General features: G+C 37.6%; 1 protein-coding gene across 4 annotated transcripts; it reads left to right on the plus strand.

The window, feature by feature from the left end:
* Nucleotides 1-2045: 2045 nt before the first annotated feature.
* On the plus strand, nucleotides 2046-21445 carry LOC137965933 (uncharacterized). Of its 4 annotated transcripts, none has more exons than XM_068812335.1 (12): nucleotides 2046-2302; nucleotides 3323-3465; nucleotides 3979-4107; nucleotides 4292-4372; nucleotides 4520-4553; nucleotides 4828-6331; nucleotides 7118-7205; nucleotides 7314-7384; nucleotides 7617-7711; nucleotides 20584-20630; nucleotides 20917-21083; nucleotides 21183-21445. In XM_068812335.1, exons 3-8 carry the CDS (start codon nucleotides 4028-4030, stop codon nucleotides 7348-7350), a joined length of 1824 nt encoding a protein of 607 aa, XP_068668436.1. In that variant the 5' UTR covers nucleotides 2046-2302; nucleotides 3323-3465; nucleotides 3979-4027; the 3' UTR covers nucleotides 7351-7384; nucleotides 7617-7711; nucleotides 20584-20630; nucleotides 20917-21083; nucleotides 21183-21445. The 4 variants fall into 4 exon arrangements, with proteins under 4 accessions (XP_068668436.1, XP_068668438.1, XP_068668435.1 ...); XM_068812337.1 differs by lacking the exon at nucleotides 3323-3465 and having other exon boundaries at nucleotides 4828-4965; nucleotides 5053-6331; XM_068812334.1 differs by lacking the exon at nucleotides 3323-3465.
* Nucleotides 21446-22012: the final 567 nt, after the last annotated feature.

Consider the following 22012-nt stretch of genomic DNA (forward strand, 5'->3'; position numbering starts at 1 on the left):
AGGGAAAAATGTATTTTTATTCCAAATTACACAATTCTACTTTCTATCGTAAGATACTACTTACATCATCGTAATAGGCAAGTACAACGTTCTTATGGTATGGGTGGTCTGTGATATTTAAAAAAAGCATTAGAAAGATCACTTATTAAATTTTGGGAAGTTTATAGGATGAATCAAAATATTTTTCTCAACTTGGCTAAAATCTTGAAAAATAGATGACTCTTATTTGATACAAGGACAGTATATGTGGAAGAACAACTTGCATATTTTTGTCTTACTATTGGTCACCATTGATCATATAGTGTTACCTCAAAGATGTTTGATAGATCAAATTGGACCATTAGTATGTATTTTAATAGGGTGTTAGATGTTATTATCAGACTACAGTCTGATTACATCAAACGACCTTTCAGACATACTCATTCAAAGATTTTGAACAGTAACATCTATTATCCTTACTTTAAGGTAAGACGAATAATTTTAAGCTAATATCAAATATATGTTTGCATTGATGAAATTTGTGTCATTAGGATTATATCGGTGTCATTGATGATACTCATATTAAAGCACATATCACATTTGATCAACAAGTAAGATTTTGGAACGGGAAGGACTTCCTCTCACATAATGTAATGGCAGCATGTACACTTGACATGCAATTCACTTCTATACTCCCTGGATGGGAGGGGTCAATAGTTGATTTATGTGTATTGAAGTCAACATTAATAAGACGAGATAAATTTTGGGTACCTGAAGGCTATTTCTCTAGTCTATTTTAATCTATTAGTATTTTTAATTAATTTATGATTGATATATATTTTATTGTAGGCAAATATTACTTGTAGATGATGTATATGTAAATCTTCCAGGGTTTTTGGCTTCTTATCGAGGAACTCGTTATCATTTGCAAGAATTTAGAGATAATGCTCCTACACATGAAATAAAATTATTCAATCGAAGACACTCATCGTTATGAACTACTATCGAGCATACTTTTGGGGTTTTAAAAGCTCATTTCAATATATTAAAAGTGCTCCTTTTTTTATTTTGATGTCAAGGTAAAAATTTTGATTGTTTACTGTATATTGCATAATTATATACATATGGAGGATTATATCGATTTATTTGAATATGAAGATGTTTCAAGTGATGTTTCTAGTCGATATGATTATCAAGGTAACAATGCAAATGAAGATGAAGATAGTGATTGTGAGATGATTTTGATGATGGCGTGGACACGCAAAGAAGTACTTAGAGGGAGTGTGAAGTATAATTTGCAAGAGCATCATATTTTCAAAATGTATTAGCAATCTAGATGTGGCAAAATTATTGACTATTATGTTTTAATGAAATTAAAATTTTTAGGTTGTATTTTGCATGCACAATGTAAGTTTTTTATATTAAATATTTGAATGAGTTATGTTTGTGTCATTTTTATTTTTATTATTATATTTTTTTATGTAGTACGTTGGATAATGATTCTATCATATTTGATAAACAGTTTAAGAGTGAGACTTTGAACACCGTAAAAATAACAATTTGATTAACTATTTTGATAGTATAAAAGTATGCATTTGTTTAATTATTTTAGTTTTATAATTAATTACTTAATATTAATTCAATTTTTTTAATATTAATTTAGTATGAAAGTCCGCCAAATGATTGGCGGATCTGGGTGTGTGATCCCAATGTTCCATTAAACATGGATGACCTCTTGGCTGATTATCCTTTGGAAAGGAGCATCATGAAAAAAATTGAGCTAAAATATAATTTTTTTTAACAAAACCTTTTTAAAGCTTGCTTGTCCATAGTAGCATCTCAAGGGGTGAATTGAGCATTGGAATTAAAATTTTAAGTGATTTGAGCACAGTAAAATTAAATAAATGGACAAAATTATAAGGCATGCACACAACTAGTGTGTATCGAACCGAACCGGTTCGTAAATAACTCGAGTTTGAGGCTCGATTTGGTTCACGAGCTAGCCAACCGGTCGTTTACTTAAATGAGTCAGGAGTGAAACCTCTCCACTGCAGTCGGGACGAAACCTCTCCATCTCCAATCGGGACTAGGGACGAAAGGCGAAATCTTTCCAATCTCCATCTCTAGGATATGCGGGTTTTCGATTTCGAGCATATCCTGGAGAAATAGGTCATTCGGAATATCTGGAATGCGATTTTCTCTCGATAGCATTCAGATATACAGAATCGTTTCCTATTTCAGTCGCCGTCATCTTCAACTTCTTCAGTTCCTTCCTTGCTTTGTCGGATTTGGCCGTTGTTGACGAAGGCCACGAAATAGACAGGTAAGTCATCTCTGATCTGTTAGCTGTTCAAAAACCTAAATTTCTCCATATTAGCGAAGGGGAGAAATGGCGAAAGGGAGATGTGCCAAAAAGGTCATGAGTAGGCGAGCGCAGTACCTTCCCAATTTCTGATGACAGCCTCTAAATCTTGCCATACTCTGAGTACTTGTTGCACAACCATCAAATTTCAACTTCAAAGTTCCCTTGTGCCAAGAGGTCCTCAGTAGGTGATCAGAGCAGTACCTTCTCAATATCTGATGACACCCCTAATCCTGCTATACTTGGATTACCCAGCGTGCAAACATCAAAATTCAACTACAAGGTTCCATTGGGGGAAGGAGGGGAACCATTCTTCCATAGTGGCCGTGTAGTCAGCCCAGACATTTGGGCAACCGGCCGCCAATTTTTTGAAATAAAAGCGTCTTTTCCTCAAATTCTATCCTCTTGTTAATCCAAACGGCTATCATCCATGTGATCGAATATGTGACTTCTTGAATTGAGGAAACTTGTTATAGAATATTCTGTTGCTCTTCTCAGTCCATAGACCCCATGGAGTGTGAGCAATGTAGGCTGACAAGAGAGCTTTACCTAGACTTGGAAGCTGAGTGCCTTTGGCCATTTGGCTGATCATTTTAAGGCTGCCTGGGATGTAGCTACTAATCCCCAGCTTGTTTAAGAAGTGCGTCTAGACCTGCCAAGCGAATGGGCAATGCAGTATTAGGTGATTGATGGTTTCTTCTACTTCTCCACAAAAATCATATAGGTTGTCCAGAACTGAGTTCCCTCTTCTTCTAAGATTGTCTACTATGAGAATTTGGTTGAGGAGGGTGCTCCATAAAATTAGACTCACTCAACTGCAGTAATGTTGACAACAAAGGTTGCTTGCACGACTCCCTCAGAAGTCAATATTCATGCACCTCTCCAGTGGGACCCTTGGGAGCTGCCTGAATGGAAGGAAGAAGAAAAAATCTTCTGCATGCATGAATGGAACACCACATGAACCTCTGATATTCATTTCAGGTTATGACTTGTGTGCGAAAGCTTGTAAACTATTCACAGAGTAGAGAGCGGATCCAACTAATGTGCACTGTTGGACATACCTCTAATGGCTGAAGTTTCAGATTGGATATTTACTGGATCCAGATATCGTGATTCCTATTTCAGTTTAGTATAACTCCATTATTCCATATTCCTTGTTCCATATTTGGTTTATTTATGTTGGAACTCCATTATGTCTATCTGTAAAATTTGGATCTGTATTCAGATTGGGTCTGGATCATTGACATGCCTGCTTCACATTGAGTGGAAGCACACGATTAGACTTGTGAATTGTATTGTTGATTCTCTTGCTAGAGGCAGTGTTTCCTAGCAACATCTTTTTGTGGCTAGCACTCTTCTTCGAATAGTGATTCTTGCTGATTTAGTTTTTATGTTATTTAGGCTTCAATGTAATAGCTCGTAATTCTATCCATACATTCTCTTTCTCGTTGTTTTTGAAAAGAAAATAGGCAAGTAATTTAGGGCCAGTTACATCTCTTATCTTCATGGGGGAACTGTTATTTGGACCGCAGATAGATGCTTTACGTGGCATGAACTTCTATTGATGTCTTTGGCTGCTTAATGTTCTATTGTTTCTAGTAGATGAGATTCCATGACTGCTTATTTTTCTTTGACAGGTCTATTTTTGATAGTGAGAGTATCTTTTGATTTTGTTGAGCTTTGGCAATGGACTTCTTTGCCCAGGATGTTTCAAAGTTATGCTCTTCCATTCGGCATGAAGAAAAGAAGCTTAAAATCAAAAAGAGGTTTGCAATGCTCTTTAATTCCCTTCACTTGTCTGCAGTTGTTGCTATCCAATGATGAAACAAACTTTCCCATCCTCACTAAGCACATATTATTATCTAGCTGATGTGCTTGAATGCCAATATCAATGGTAAATGGCTTTGTGGTTTATGTGCTTTCATAAAAAATCTATACTGAATAATGCAGTTGGTTGATGGGATTGCCGTCATGGTCGAGATCTAGGCATGTTCAAAAGCATACTATTGTACCGAATCTTTTGAAAGATAAGTGAGTTACTTTTTTCTTTCTTAATGGTTTACCATTTTGGATTGATTGCATGAAGATAACTATGCTATTCTGTTTAAATTGCTCTCCTTGATGTTTTCATTTAACAGGACAATACTGATTTCTGGTTTATTGGTGGTTGTGATTTAGGTCTTTGTTCGAATCATTTCTACGAGACGAAGATGTAAGTTCCTTTTTATCGCATTTCTCTGAGTGCCTCCCAGTTTCTCTGAATTTAAAATTCCCAAAGATTGATTATCTTTAATGCAATGATTTTTTATTTTTTATTTACTATTATTTGAAAAAAAATCTTTTTTCAAATTTTTTTTTTAATAAGATTGTACTCTTCTATCTGCAGTTGAAAATATTCTTCTTTGAATTGTTCAAACTGCAATGAAAAGGCACATGATCACTATCATCTCTTTTTACTGATCATACCTTAAATTGTGATGATTCAGGTCTCTGCTGACATTGTAAAGAGATCTATTGAGAGGGGATACAGAGCGTTTTTGTCTAAACAAGAGGAGCTTTGTGTGGTTGAGGATTATGCACAATTATTTGACACTAAAATGGATGAACCATCCATCATATACAGGGTTATAACTTCTGATCTTGACAACCTAAGCAACTTTGGGCTCTTTTGCTTAACTAACATTCTAACAGGAAGCTCCATTAAATTTCAGAAAACTCGTCCTGTAATGAAAAAGCTAGTAAAGAGGCATCTTCGTAAATTATTCCTAGAATCAAGATACAAGGAGTACATAGAACCATTATCTCAAATTTTCATGGAGCAACGCAATTTTCGAGAAGATTGCCATGCATGTGTAACCCCAATCTCTGAGTCTCTTATCTCTGCCTTTAAGATGGTGCTAGGGAGACTAAGTGACTTTTGTACACTGACGTTACTTGCGATGCAAAGAAAGCTGAAGGGAGTCAAATATGTTCCTCAGTTGAAGTACCGATATGGTTGGAGCCGTGATCGCCTAATTCAAAACATTCACAGGATTTGCTCTCATATGCTTGTGGAACAGAATGCAGGAGAAGAGCTGTTGGAACCATTAACAAAAGCCATGGCAGTTGCAGCATTATCACTCAAAGTTAGTGGAATTTTTGATTTTCCTGTACCAGAGTTTCTTTATTTTCCTCCCGAGACAAAAGCAATACAGAATGAAATCCTAAAGGCCCTCCAAGCCCTTCCAAAGGTTAGGTATGTTGAATTGAAACATGTGCAACATATGCTAGATCCAAAAACTGAAATACCAACAAAGAAATTTCGGTCAACATTTAGAAAGTTGTTGATTGGGTATCTTTTTGAATGTGGGGATGTGGATGTTCCAAAAACTCTTAGAAAAGTGATTGCTTTTATAAATAGGAAGTCGCGCCGAAAATTCCAATACTATTTCTCAAGGGAAAAAATGGAAGAAGAGGTCGAATGTGTTTTAGATGTGAGTGCTCGGCTTAGTCAGCTGATTTGGGATATGTTGCCTGACCATGAATTTGATCAAGAATTTGCAGAAGCATTTATGGAGGATTCGGAAAGTGAGATTAGTGACAATGATGAATCAGATGTAAATGAGGATAAGAGTTCCAACATTTACTTCAACTTGTGGCTTGCCAATCCCCATATGAATCTTGACAAAAGCATACAGTTATGTGGATTCCATTCAGATGATGAAGTAGAGAGCATTGGGGATTCAAGGCCAAATGCTTCAACTCTTCATTTTACTAGTAGTAATGGAAGAAATGAAAATTCTAATAGTTCTTCTGATGAGATACCTAAACCTGAGAAGATTAATAATCGGTACCTTGCCATCAAAGATGTCTGTGATGAGGTGAGTCTAGTTGCTCATCAGCTTATTGGTCGTTTATTGGAGTCATTTGCGGATGTTGAAGATGTGGGTTTAGAACCCAATGTGAGATCATATTGTAGAGGGAGTGCACCAAGTACAGAAGATACTCGAGGTATAGTTAATGATATTTTCTTAAACTTGGCTTTTGATTACTCTGAGCTTCTGTTTTATGTATAGCTTTCTTCCCGCTGCGTATGTTAGAGTACATCAAATGGTGTTCAAACAATAAATCTGAGAAGAAAATTTGGTGGAAGATAATGGACAAAATTCAATGAACAAAATAAACGTAAAAGGAATGGAAATTATGTCCTCGCTTTTTGAGTTAAGACCATGAGGATAAGCAAAGGCCTGAAAACAGTAGTACTGTCAGAAAATACTTTGTTGCCCATCCATAATATTCTTAGTCTTTTAGGTTTTCCAAAATTTACCTTATCCCTTGAAGAAGTTTCTAGCTTGAACAAATCCAAGTCTTGAAAAATTCTGCAATTACTAATGGAGGAGATGTTTGGGTGATAGACCATCCAAAACCATCTAGATTTTGCTTGAGTTTTAAAAAGTAAATATTTATAGTTTTTTTTTTTTTTTTTTTTTTTGAAGTGGGTCACTGGTATGAGAGGAAATCACATCAGTTGGTAATTTTTTTTTAATGGTTAGATAGATAAATATTTTGAATGGTTAAATAGTATTATGATCTTGCAAAGACTATGTGGATCTTTGTGAGGTAAACATCACCTTGCATTGGTGATTCTATGGGTACTGGTAACAAGGTTACTTCTATGATTTTGCCTATTTGTAGGAAATTCGAGTGCTTGTTTTATATGTGCTTCAGTTACAGTTTTAAGCATTTTTGGTACCAGTTCAACTAACACGGGTTCATATCTCTGACTACTTCAAACAGTTGCTTTAGGAAGCTGGACACCTCCAAAGGACTCTGACCTAGTTCTTATTCAAGCAGTGGAAGAGATAATACCTTCTCTCACGAAGAGGTTTTTGTTGTCTTTCTTGTTCAATAATCTAGTTTTAAGCTGGTACTGCAATTTGTTTTCTTGCCGTCTCTTAATTATAGTCAATGCATTTTCTTATGTTTATTGCAGTGTAACTGAAAAGTTGAAAGAGTTGGAGTTACAATAACTTTCTTGAATCTCCTTTCCCTTCTACGGTGATGGTAAGCAAGGCCAATGAACATTCACTTTTTTTGGTTTTGAGGATGTTTTATTGAATCAGTCCTTTTGGACATGCTAATAGAAATGAATCAGTCTCTTTATTCTCCTTTACACAGGTCTTTTTTCTCTCTTCTACTAAAAAAGTTCCCATTTTGATTAAAAGCGTTGATTTCTCCTGTCCATTATGTTTGGCTGTTTTTTAAATTGTGCTGAATCTGCTTTTCTTTAACTCAGAAACCTTAATGGAGATTGAAGCTGTCACATGCGTATACTACCACCCATGAGTTTTCTTGCAAGTGCTCAAGGAAATATTCATCTGACTTCATAAGGTCTGTACATGATTTGTTTTCCTTGTCTGTGCTCTAGATAGGAGATCCTCTTGCTTGGGCTAGCTGGAGGTTTTTTATTTGCTTTGCACTCTTCTCTGATGGGGTATTTGCTTTCATAGACTGTTACTTTGATGGATTTTTGTTTTACACTTTTCAAATTCATGAGAGTTTGGCCTTGATCAAGTAAATTGCATGGAAAATTGAGAAATGATGATGGCGGATGAATTATTCTTGTCTAACTTGTAAGGTGAACATATTTTTTTTCTTCCCTGTGCTTAAATGTGAAGATCCTCTTGCTTGGGCAAACTTGAGACTCTTTATTTGCTGTGTACTCTTCTCTGAAGGGGGATTTATGTTTTACACTTTTCTGATTTGTGAGGCTGTGGCTATGATTATGTCCTTGAAAATTTAAAAATGGTGATGAGGTGTTTAAAATTAATATTCGTACTAGCATTCATCTAATGGGTTTTAGGGATAGGGAGGAACTCAAAATCTGTCCAGATTGTAAGAGAGGTATAGGAAATTTGGTTGGGTCAATGTGTAAAGAATAGCAAGGTAGTCATTAGGGGTGACAATATTTCACCTGACCTGGTAACTCCCCTTAACCTGAGTCATTTATTTGACAGGAACCTGTCCTTAGTTATAAATGGATTGGGTGCACTTACCTACAGGTTTGATGCCAGGGCTTCACGGGTCCTGGCTTAATTGTTCAAAAGAGTAAGAATTGACTGAATTGGTTCAGTTAAATAGATGTAAAATAGACCAAACCTAGCTATAGCTTTATTTTTCACTACTTTAAAACAACTTGTCTAACAATAGAACAACTTTTCTAACAATTTTCTAAAATTTATATTGTAAAAGTGTAAAATTGAAGAGTATAGGGAAGAGGTAAGAGGAAGAAGAGGGGAGAGAGAGATGAGAGAAGAAAGTTTACAAAGAACTGCTGTTGGGGGTCATGCTTGACCCCATCTTCTTTAATAACTTAACTTTAAGGATAATTACAATTAAAAACTACCCTTCAACTGTTTTTCTAACACTTCCCCTTAAGATGGAGCATATATATCTGTAAATCTCAGTTTGTTACAAAAATACTCACATTCACGTTTACCCAAAGCTTTAGTAAACACATCTCCAATTTGATCACTAGATGGAACATTGGGAGTGACAACTTCCTTCTTCGTATTGCATCTCGAATAAAGTGACAACCTACCTCAAATATGTTTAGTTCTTTTATGAAATACTGGATTCCCTGCAATGAATATGGTTGCTTCATTGTCACAATATATAGTCATAGACTCCTCTCTCTATATATTCAATTCTTTGACCATCGATATCACCTACATCAATTAATTGACTGTATGAGTTATGATTCTATACTCATCTTCAGCATTGAACAGGGCCACAACGTTTTGCTTTTTGCTCTTCTTGCTCACCAAATTACCTCCCAAGAACACACAATTACCAGTGGTAGACTTTTTGTCAAGTTTGGACCTAGCATAATCTGCATGCAAGAAGGCTTCTATTTTTAAATGATCATGGGGTTTAAAGAATAACCCCTTTCCAGACGACCCTTTTAAGTATCTTAATATTCTCTATGCAACCTCCAGATGGACCTTGCAGGGACAATCCATAAACTGACATCACTAACAACAAAGCATATGTCAAAGCAAGTAACTATGGCATATATCAGTTTGCCAACTAATTGGTGATATACTATTTTGTCATTGAGTTCATCACTCTCTTCATCATGAAGATCATACCCAACCTCCATGGGAGTCTCCACTGGTTTGTCACCCAACAAACCATACTCTTCTAACATATCATTGACATACTTCCTCTGTGTCAATATGAGACCTGCCTTATTTCTAGCCATTTCAATGCCCCAAAAATACTTTAAAGAACCCAAATCTTTAATCTTAAAGTGTGTAGCAAGATGTGCCTTTACCTCTTCAATACCTATCACATTACTACCAGATAAGGTAATAGCATCCACATATGCTAGTAAACCACAATACCAGATGACCTCTTCATGGTAAACAGTGAATAGTCATTGTGACTTCTAGAAAAGCCAAAAGACATAACCACTTGACTAAATTTCTAAAACCATGCTTTTGAGGGCTTTGTTTATGGCCATATATAGTTTTCTTGAGTTTGCATACCTTGCTAGTCTCCTCCTGAGCAACTTATCCAAGAGGTTGCTCCATATAGACCTCTTCATCCAAGTCGCCATACAAGAAGATATTTTTAATATTAAGTTGCAAAAATGACAACCCTTAGTTCACTGCCCTAGAAATCAAAATTCCTACAAAAGATAATCAAGCAACTAGGAAGAAGACCTTGAACACATCCACGAAATGAGTCTGAGTGTATCCCTTGGTTACCAACTGAGCCTTGTACCTCTCAATTGAGCCATCCGCCTTATACTTCACAATATATACCCAGCGACATCCAACCACTGTAGCACTGGGGGGTAAATTACACAAAATCCCAGTGCCTCTGTCCAGTAGGGCCTCCATTTCAATATCCATGACTTGCTTCCAATGAGGAGACAAAAGAGGGACCTAAGGGCTGGTGTTGAGTCACATACCGTCTGTGATATACATGTAGTGTTTTTTCTGTAGTACTAGCTGAAGGACTAGGAACATCCTCCACAAGAGTGGGGGCAACTGTCTCAGAACCAGTAGTAGATGGAAACACATCTATGGTGGATGAAGTAAAGAATGGAGTATCCCAAAAAAAGTCACATCTGCATATACAAATATCTTTTTAGTAGAAGGACAGAAGCATTTGTATCCCTCCTGAGAGTACCCCAAGAAAATACATTTTACTAGCATGAGGTATCTCTGGAAGAACCAAAGACGTGCAAAACATACACATCCAAAAACTTGGGGAGATAATGGAAATAATGTGACAGATGGCATCAACACTTGTGTAGGGATTTCACCTCCAAGAAGTTATTGAGACAACAAGAACTAAGAACCGCATTAGCCTAATATGATTTGGGTACATTCATAGTGCATGCCACTTCCAAGAGATGGCGATTCTTACGGTCAACTACTCCATTCTGCTATAGAGTAAAGACATAGGATGACTGATGTATAATACCATGACCTTGACAAAACAAATCACATTTTTTGTTCATAAACTCTAGACCATTACCAGTGTGAAGTATATGAAGAGGAGTATCAAAACGATTTTTTATTTCATTATAAAAGTGTTAAAACACATCAAATTCTTAAACTTCTCTCGTAGGAGATTTGCCTAAGTAGATCGATTAAAATTATCAATAAATGAAAGAAAGTACTTATGACCAAAAATATTGGGCACATGATAAGGGCCCCAAACATCAAAATGAACAATGTCAAATAAGTGACTATTTATGGATTGGCTTAAAGGAAATGGAGTCTGGGGATGCTTGCCCAGTTGACATGAGTCACATTGAAATGTAAGACTAGAAGGAAATGCAGAAAAAAAATTGAACCAACTTCGCAAGAGAGTGATGACCTAGCTGTAGATGCCACTGTAAAGGTGAACCTGCATAATGTAGAGCCTATAAAGAATCCTATGAGTGGCTCTCCAGAAAATATAATCCATCTCTCTCACATGCAGCTTGTTGTGAGATCCTGAAACACAATGAGAAGGATAAAACTTACAAAATAATTCATAGATTCAATGAATTGACTAACCGATAACAAATTAAGGGGAAACTTAGGAACAAACAATATAGACTGAGGTGACATGAATGAAGACGAAATTAATGTACCCATTCCTTTTACTGATGAAATGGATCCATTAGTTAATGTGACATATTTAAAAGTAGAAGACTCTTTTATTAGATAACAAAGATGCCATACTTGACATATGGGTAGTGGCTCTTGAGTCAATAATCCAGGTGGATGAAGGATGCACATAAAGAGTAGGCGTACCTAAACTAGCCAGCATGGCTGTAAGAATGGAAAACTGAGCTATAGATATTGAACAAAAAGCCACAATCAACTTTTTATACGTTGAACTAGCTATTGCATTTCATCAGATGCCCCTGGTGTAATATACACTATATACCCAGTAGATGGGTTTGTGCTCTCGTGAACAAGAAAGTTTGCCCATATAGGTTTACCAAATTTAGCCCAACACTTGTCAAAAAAATGGTTGGAGTAGCCACAATGAATAAATTTTCTATTAGGTCTATTATCATCCTTGCCTCTGCCTCTAGCACTTCCACCTCGACCTCTAACTAATTCTGAGTTACCCTAGTATTGAGGGCAAATATAGTAAAACTACTCATATATTTGCTTCCGTGGGAGATAACAGCAGACTCTGCGTGCAAGACTCTACTAAAGGCCGTGGATAGAGACTAAATATGCTCTGAGGCTAATAGCTGCGCTTGAACAACATCAAACTCTAGCATCAGGCCATCCAGAAATTTTGCTATATGTACTTTTCCATACTATTTTGTAGATTCCCTTTCATCAATAGTGAAGGGATGGAAAATGTTTATTTCCTGCAATACACCCACCTATTCAATATAATACTCTGTAACAGATCTCTGACCTCTCTTGATGTTGAACAGTCTAGTATGTAATTCATAGACTCGCGATAAATTGCTCTCCTAATCATTGATAGATTCTAAAGACACTCACATTTCTATCACTTTTATAAAAAAATGACACCCACATTTCCTTAGCAGTTTAGCAATTCATAATTTGATTCCTCAACTTGAAATCAATGTTGTTGATTAGCCAGGTCATAACCTGCGTATCTTCAACTTCCCAGTCATCATTTAGAGGAACAAGAGGATCTTCCCTAATGAACTTGGACTTCCTTTTAGCCTTCAGGTATATTCGAATTGACTTTGACCATCTGAAATAGTTTTGACCATTTAGTCTCTTAGATGTGATCAAAATCACATATTTTTCCTCAAAACTTCTAGATTCCCTTGAAGGGGTGATTATTTCACCAAAATCAGTCATAAGTACCACACAACAATCACAATTTGGGAATAAAAGCTTCAATCAACAAGATAGGTGTAGAGTAGGTGGGCCCTTCTTCTTAGAAATTAGGGTTTTTATGCGCACTGTGTTACTAAACCCAAATCACATCTAATTCCACCAGCTATTTGTGATTTTACTAGAAAAATATTGTAAATCACAAGAAATAGGGCTGATGTCATCTTACCAGTGGGTGAAACACGCAGAAAAGCCTAATATTGAGCTGGGCACAAGGAGAATTGGTACTTTCCAGCTCAAAGAATCCTTCGAGGACTCTATCTCAACATTAGGCTGCACGAAAGGCAGTTGAGGCCAACAACCCTTGGTTATGGATGACAAAGAATGAGAAAAACTTGATTTTTTTCCACTAGTCAAGCACAAACCTCGAGGGATCCCCTTTCTAAGAAGTTGCAGGCTTCAATGGAGAGAATTGATGAAGGATAGAGGCTTGTAACCAAGTTTTACTGCTCTGATACCATGTAAAAGTGTAGAAGTTAGAGGAAGAAAAGGGCAGAGAGAGATGAGAGAAGAGAATTTTATAAGAACTCTTGTTAGGGGTTGTGCTCGACCCCCATCTTCTTTAATAACTTAACTTTAGGGATAATTACGGTTATACCCTTATACACTTAAACTTAATTAACTCCTTATATCTCCCACTAATACTCAAATTACATCAAACTTGAACTAGAGTAGATCTAAACATGTAGAACAATATAAACCTACTCTAGAGATCACAGTTAATGTAAAAAGACAAAATTACCCTTCAACTGTTTTTTTTAACTTATATATTTGTTTCACTTATTCACATACATTATTGTCATACTTTGTGTAATTTTTATTTTTTAGCTTTTGAAGTGTTTTGACCTGTACCTGACCCAAAACTCAAAGGATCTGGTCTGTATTTGTAACCATTCAATAAATGGGTTGGGTTTGGTTCAACCCATAACAACAGGTTTAGATTTTTTTTTAAAAAAAAAGGCAAAAAAATAAAAGAAAGAAAGAAAAACCAGGTTTAGGTTAACCTAAGCGAAACCTGTCTAATTGCCGCCTCTAGTTGTGAGTAGCTGGAGCTTACTCTTTTGCTATTGTTCTATGAGGAGACCTCTGAGTTTTTGGAAGGTCAATTCCTTATTGAACAACATGTTGGTTAAAGCCAAAGTTGCACAATTTGCATTTCATTTTCCTTTCTCTGATTGTAAGATTCTGTATCTTTATTAAATAATGATTTGGAGCTCAATTAGCTGATTTGTTTTGATTGCAGTGTTAAAGTAATGGGAACATGGAATTGGGATTTTATGATTTTATGCTGCGGACACATGTTATGTATATTATATAATAGCAAGAGTTTGGCAGCATAGAGCATCTAACATACATTTCTCAGTAACCAATCTCTTGTTATTACTGCCCTTGCGTATGCCAGAACTATACTGCACTGATTCTCTTGTGCTTCTTAGCTGATGATATCTCTTTGGAAAGTTCCCTGAATGGACTACCTTCTCATTGGCGTCTTACAGTGGACTCTTGGCATATTGAATGTTAGAAGTTTCTAAGCCTCTCAGATGCCTTTTATTTCTGCCAATCTCCTCTGCTCACTGCCAGCTGATTTTCTTATCTTACTGTTGGGAAGAACGCTATTCATTCTTTCACCATTTTTGCTAATTTGGTCTGAAAATCGTCTCCAAACCTTGCTGTTTCATTCTATTGCTGCTGAAAACTTCTCCTCCTGGTTGTGAGGACCGCTGACTACTTCAGCCTCCCTTTTTTCTTTGTTCTTCTATTCACTTTGTGTTTATGGGGCTTTCTTCAGTCTCATCTTACAGTGTTGGCTTTCTGTTACTTTTTTTTTTCTACCTGCAACCTCTTTCTTGGCGATTTATCTTCCAATGAATGCCACTGGTGAGTACTTTCACTTCCCACACTTCTTAGTTGTTGAATTCCACTTGACACCCAAGCAATCAAGCAAAAATCTTTGAATGGGTTTAGATTTCTTGTTTTGGGGGGAGGGGGGGGGGTAGATATCCTCTTATGCATATATGTATATCCACCTCTCTTTCTCACTGTCTCTGTAACTATCCATCGTTCTACATCTATATCTATCTAGATGTTTTTCGTAAGGCTGGGTTTTTGTCCACCAGTATATTATTCTGGAGGTGATTTTGTGTTATGCACGCAATAACATTATTATTTTAATTGTTTTCTTTAATTTACTGTATTTTATTTCAGTTTTAGGCCACATGGGTATTTTTGGAATATTTCATTTGTAGGGGTATTCTTGTAATATTTTATCTTAAACCCTGTAAGGGTTAACCCTATTTAAGGGGTAAGAGTAATGAGACAAGGAAACATTGATTTTAGGTTAAACAAGTTTGGAGCTCTCCTTGACGAGTTCTAGGGTTTTCAAGCTTCCCTTTGGTTTGATATTCGCCTTCCTCTTCTTCATCCATACGGATCCTTGTGTCAGATCTGGGACCGTAACAACTGGTATCAGAGCCGGAACACAATGGGCTATTCATTTTCCCCAAAAGGATGAATTATTCTGGACGAGGTATGCGATTTAATGGAAAAAGTATGCAAAAATATGGAAAACGTATGCAATGATATGGGAGAAATGTGCGCATCGTATAAATCTTCCATTGAAATTGCTGCAATTGAAGTTTCTGCAATTAAGAGGGATCTCACTGCTACAGTCGCTTGAGACGCTGGCTCGGACAGGCAGGAGAAGCAAGCAATCAGAGACCTCTCTGTATCTCCGGCGGCGGCGACCTCCGAATTTGGGGATTCAGAAATTCTGAAACTGGAAGGGTATACAGCACACCCTTTGTCGGAAAATCCAGAATGTGCCAATGGACGCCGTACGTCTTTTCGAACCGAAGACGCAGGGAAATCCAAAGCCGAACAGCGGGGAGGTAATACAAATCCAAACAGGGGACACTGGACGATTTGGGGGCGACCTCAATTCCAAAATTGGGGACAAGGGAAATCTCCGAGTAGGAATGTCACGCGCAAAAATTCCGAGTAGGGCAATGGGACCCAGAAATTCCGAACTCAAACCACTTCTACTCACAGCAAGCTAAATCTTCCGGCGACTGTTCCGACCAGGACACAAGCGGCGAAGCCCTAGAGGGCTGCCCTTGGCCACCGGACACGGAGGAGGCTCCGTCGGCGCCGTTGGAAACAAGTCCGGTGGGATGTGACTTCCGGCCACCACCTCTCACTGTCAATCCAGCTATCGGCAGTCCAGCGGGGAACCCTCTGCAACGTATTTTGGGGTAAGCTTCTGAAATGCCATCGAATTTTATGTCTACAAGATTTTTCCATGGGGGTGAAGGGGCTCCAAGGGGCTGAGGGATGCTGCTCGAATTTTCGGACTGGGGGTTTTCTGTGCCGGGAGGCAGAGAACCAGCATCGTTTTGGCGAATTTACGGCTGGTGTGTATGAATTCCGAGAGGGAATTTTTCTAGGGACGCCGGGAACGATTGCAACATTTTTCTGGATGTTGTTTTATTTTTCTACTGATGCGCAAAGCAGCAGTGTGCCTCTTCCAATTTTTGCTGCACGCATGGATGAAGGACATGTTTCATATTCTTTGATGCTGCCATTTTTTTTGTGGACGAATTATGATGTTGTGGATGCACACTGCAACAGCGTGTCTGTTTCATTCATGGAGTTTCAGGAAATGGAGACTAATGGCTGCAAGACAAACGCCATTACGTCTCGGAACCTAGCTCTTGGCTGTTTGACAACAGGCTTGGTAGAAGAAGCACTGAAGACACTTCAGATCGGATCAGAGCAGACCACAAGCAGTTGGGATCGGCAATCAACACCGTGGATGGAATCCACACTGTTATTTGTTGAAATAATTGCGGATATGGGTGCTGCAACTTTGAAGAAAATATTTGGCGGGTATGGAAACATTACAAGCGATGTAGTATTGCGAGAAGGAGATGGGAAATTCCAATGTTTTGGATGTGTTAATTTTGAGAATGCAGCAGATGCTGCTCTTACCATTGAGGGGCTTCATGACATACAAATTGATGACAACGAGTGGTATTTTGGGAAGGTTCTGAAGAAATCATATGCTATCATAACAGGTAGTCCTAAAGGCCCTGCTATGATAGGAGATTCACAGGATAGTAAGTTAAATTTGTCATTTCTTGGTTCTGCAAAGTATGGAGATAATATTCTTGGTTCTGCACAGAAGGCTATTGCCAGTGGGGAAATGGTTTATCTGAACCTTGACTGGACAGAAGCACTGCCCCACCCAGACGACCGGGTGGAGTATGAGTTGTGGACAAATAACAATGATGAGCGTGGGCCTAAGTGTGACATGCTGATGCAATTACAGAAAACCCTGCCTGATCTTGTACAAGGTTTTAGTCCTGGTGCATCTATCCTGATGGTTTCTCATCTTGACGAGGACGCTTCTATTCCCACTGACCTTCCAAAGCAGGTGAACCTACACTCTCCTTTACAGTCGTGTGCAAGACCATGCATATCTGTTCCTGCCAAAGCTCCAGAAACTGGATGTGGTACATCTGCGAATTATTGTTCTTGTTATGGACCAAGTGAGAAGAGGAAAGTTTGGGAATCCTCATTGTCCTCATTAAAGTCAAAACAAGTTAAAGGTGGCCATCATATCAACTGTGAGGAAGTTTTCCATTGGGATCTGGCTGATGAAAGTGAATGTAGATATGATACAAACTTTGTCAAGAACTCTTTGGATATGGTGAGGGATAAATCAATATCCAATGTACTTCCTAGAAGTCCTCAGCAGATTAATTTTATGGAAGTTCATGGTGAGGGAAATACAGAGACTAACACTTCTTTTAAAGAAGTTGGTAATGAGGAAAGATCTTCCTGTGAATATTCAGTAGTCATGTTAATGAATATTGCTGATGATGTGAAGAAAACACAGCTTACTAAGATAGTTGAGGACCTGGGGGGCTCTATTACCTCTCATGGACGTTCTTGCACCCATGTTATCACAGGAAAAGCAAGAAGAACTAAATTTCTGCACTGCCTTGTGTTCTGGTACTTGGATAGTCTCACCTGACTGGTTGAAAACAAGCTTCAGGGAGGGGAGATTTGTTGGTGAGTCATGGTTTGTCCTAAAAGATGAAGATTATGAGCAGAAGTACAGGTCTGGGGTGGAAGATGCAGTTTTCAGAGCAAAAGCAAGACGACATGCTTTGCTTAAGGGATACGATGTCTGCATAGCCAACCATGTTCAGCCTCCAGCTGACACCTTAATGGCCATTTTGGAATCTGCTGGTGGAAATGTTCTTCGTGGACTTGAAGACGTGAAAGAACCTGCACGGACAATTTTCGTAGTGTGTGACTGAATGTATGGTTTTTTTGTGGCTGGGTTGAACAGTAGGACGAAGGGTCCACTGGTGGCTGCTATTACAGTGCAGAAAGGGGCTCCACTAGATGGGCGGGTTGGAGCTACTGCAGAGGTGATAAGAAAATTGGAATTGGACGGGCAGTGGTTTGATGAAATGCCTGGCAGAAAGGGGGAATACTGTCATTTATTGCTTAGCAGTTTGGGTTTTCTGGATTTGGTGCAAAGTATGTCTGGCACTGCTGCTGCGAGGTTTGGTGTGCGTAACTATGGGGCTAAAGCTGTGGTTGAAGGGGTTGCTGATCATGGTTATGAGTACATGACGGATGATACTGTAGCAGTACTTGGAAAACCTGGTAGCAACTGTGCTCTGGATGGTCCACTTATCCTTTATGTTTCTAAGATGATTCCTGCCTCTGATAAAGGTCGATTTATTGCCTTTGGGCGTCCCTTTGCTGGTAAGGTCTGCACTGGTATGAAGGTCAGCATTATGGGCCCAACTTATGCACCGGGCCAGCAGAATGATTAATATATACACGTGCTGGAGTCTGCTGCAGTTGTTCCTTGTGGCCAAACAGAGTCTTTGGTTGGATTGGATCTGTTCTTTACTGCTACTTTGACTGGTCAGGAAGAAGTAGTTGCTCACCCAATTCGAGCCAGGACGTTCTCTGTGTCTCCTATTGTGCGTGTTGCTGTCCAATGCAGCGTTGCTGCAGATCTTTCCAAGCTTGTTGACGGTTTGAAATTGCTGGCCAAGTCAGCTCATATGGTTGTTTGTCCAATTGCAGAGGGGGGTGGAAATATGGTAGCAGGAGCTGAAGAACTCCATCTTGAGATCTGCCTTAAGGATTTGCAAGATTACTTCATGGGTGGTGCTGCACTCATTGTTTCTCCTCCAGTTGTTTCATTCTGTGAGACTGTAATATGCAAGTCTCCTTCCAAACACATTCGGCTTCATATGGAAGCTAGCCCAATGGCGTTCTACACTCTTCCTTTGGATCCACATATGGGACAACTGTTTCTCATGGGATGTCTTTTCCAGTGCTTTGATACTGCATTAACAATTGTTGCGGCCATGCTAGGAGATGCTACTTGCGCACAGGTGGAGACGTCTGCGTCCAGACCCGACCTTCAAGCTTGAGGACAAGCTCTGTCTCCCAGGGGGGCTGTAATGTTATGCATGCAATAATATTATTATTTTAATTGTTTTCTTTAATTTACTTTATTTTATTTCAGTTTTAGGCCACAGGGGTATTTTTGGAATATTTAATTTATAGGAGTATTCTTGTAATATTTTATCTTAAACCCTGTAAGGGTGAACCCTATTTAAGGGGTAAGAGTAATGAGACAAGGAAGCATTGATTTTAGGTTAATTTTAGGTTAAACAGGCTTGGAGCTCTCCTTGACGAGTTCTAGGGTTTTCAAGCTTCCCTTTGGTTTGATCTTCGCCTTCCTCTTCTTCGTCCCTACGAATCCTTGTGTCAGATCTGGGACCGTAACATTTTGCCTGAATAAGCTTCCCTAAGACCTCTTTTCATTCTTTGAGTTGTTTGGTTCATTAGTTGTAGTTGTTTAAACCTACATGGTTGTTCAATTGCAATTTCTGCTCAGTGGTAAACAATTCCTTTCATGGTCAAAGCTTTACAAGAAGAATGGGTGTGATCTGTTTTTTATGTGACGGTATAAAGCACAAAACTCTGCTCTTAATGTTTTTAGGATACATAGATGAATTTCATTCCTGGCAGTTTTCACTTCAAAGTCCCATGTACCATGTTTCAATTTTATTGCCATTCTTATGAGATTATTTGTCATGTTATATGTGAATCAGCCTCACTGCCTCCATGCCATCCGTTCTTCTATTGAACTTTTTCTGCCATCCAAATTGCTCCACGTTTTTTTTATGTTTCTTCCCTTTCTTTAAAATAAAATATTAACATTTTAAAAAAAACAAGAAGATTGTTTCACGTTTTTCAACTCATTTTCCTTCTTCTAACCACATGCTGCCTTTTTATCTCTTTCTTATTAGTAAGCTATTGTTTTATTGTCATAGATATGCCATCCAAATCTCTTACCAACTGAGATGGGAGCAACTGCCATCCTATCTTCTATTGAACTTGTAACCATACAAAGTCAAGTCTGTTATACTATAAAGAGTGCTTCTTCGGCCAATATATGTGTTAGTTTGAGAATTTTTTAGTAGTATTTCAGCATGATATGGAAGCCAATGTAAGGATGGCATGGATTGCATCCATGCATGATCATAAACCATAGCTCTATTCGCTGATCTTTGCTTTGACCATAATTAGAGGATATTGATTTGTTGTATTAGCTGTTTGTTCTTCTCTTGAACATGTTCTCTTATTGGCCAACAATCTGTTTTCTCTTCGGTGCTCGATCTTTGTGTTGTTTTCATTTGAAAAAGTTCCTTTTTGCAATTTATTTTTTTTCTGTAATTTTAATTTGATGTCTTGCAGTTTCTCTTCAGTTGAAATAGGATTCAGAGTTGTTGTTGTGTGCTTAATGTATGGTTTTACTTCTTTCAGGTAGTCGACCTTCAATTGGACAAGTTATTGGCAACGATTTGTACCAAGTAAGTTGGATATTTTTTTTATTGTTTTATGTGTTTATTTGGAGTGCAACGGTGATGTAAGTCTATGTGGCAAGGAGAATTGGTTTATAATTGATCAGCCACATGATTTTTGGATTGTTGCGTTCCTTATATGGTGATTTTTTTTCAATTTATACAAGATCGTTTTTTTATTATATTTGGAGTGCAATAATGATACAAGTTCAATGGGGTGAGGAGAATATGGCAATATTTAATCCTCATGTTTTTTTTTTTTTGTTTCTTTTCACTTATTTTGTGATGTATGCAGGCAAATTTATTTTTGTACAGCATCTTTATGTGGTGAGACATGCCATAATGTTTGAGACAACTTTTTCTCTTTCGGTCTTTCCGTGGCTGATGGCTGAGACTTTTATTTTCTCTCTCGATTATCTACTAAAGAGTTGTTGATTCTTCTTAGGCCTCCTTCTATCTTCGGTAAGTGTTTAGAGTTTACTATCTCAGTGCATTTGGGTTTTTTTAGTTTGATTGTTTTTTTTTGGGGGTCTTATCCTTTTTTAATTTGTGTGTTTTCAGGTGAAGAGCTGTATCTTTAGAGAAAAGTGTTTTTCTCCTATATTTTGCTTTTGCTTTTTTTTTTTCCTTTGGCTACGTAGTTGGCATTTGGAGCTTAGGTTTTCTTGTCTCACAGTTTCCGTTCTGTAGCTTTTCTTCCCGAACCACTGATGAGGACAATTTTTTGCTGTTCGGTTTAAGAGATTGTCTGTGAAAAATGATATTTTTTTGTCATTCCCTTCTGCTCTTCTATTGATATTCACATCTAATTCAAAAATTCCTTATTCTCCTGGTGCTTCTTGTGGTATTATATTGTGCGTAAATTTGTTGAATAAAAACAAGAACAAGTTGTATTTACAGGTTGTAAGCATTGTGAGAATTCTAATTTGAGTTGGGAGTAAAAAAACGAGTAAGTTGAAGAAAATTAGGATCCTTCCAAACCCTTTTGTTGTATTAAATTGTGCGTAAATTTGTCTCTGTATTTTATTTCATTCACAAATTTGTTTAATTAAACTATGTCCGTGAAAGTTGTGTTTTGAATTTATTATGAAAAAAGATATTTGGAGTAAAGCCTGGGGAAAAACTCCATCTTAGCCAAAGTTTGGAAGAGTTGGGTTACTTATCATATTATCATAATATTAATCAGTATTTAAACGCAGTTAAATTGATCGAACTACTTCATTGGATTGACAGTCGGTCCGTTTTTATAACATTGGTTCTACTTTCATAAATCAAATTAATATAAAAATATTTATTAAATTTATTTTTTTAACCCTTAAAAATTCAAAGAGAATACGATAATTCTATCGAAACATCAAGTTTATCAAAGAGTGCTTGTTTTTAATTTTTAT

The sequence above is a fragment of the Aristolochia californica genome, unplaced genomic scaffold (genome assembly GCF_029961685.1).
Source record: "Aristolochia californica isolate CCGP_79_NKW_82.1479 unplaced genomic scaffold, dmAriCali1.0.hap1 SCAF_5, whole genome shotgun sequence".
In the NCBI taxonomy this organism is placed as follows: domain Eukaryota; kingdom Viridiplantae; phylum Streptophyta; class Magnoliopsida; order Piperales; family Aristolochiaceae; genus Aristolochia; species Aristolochia californica.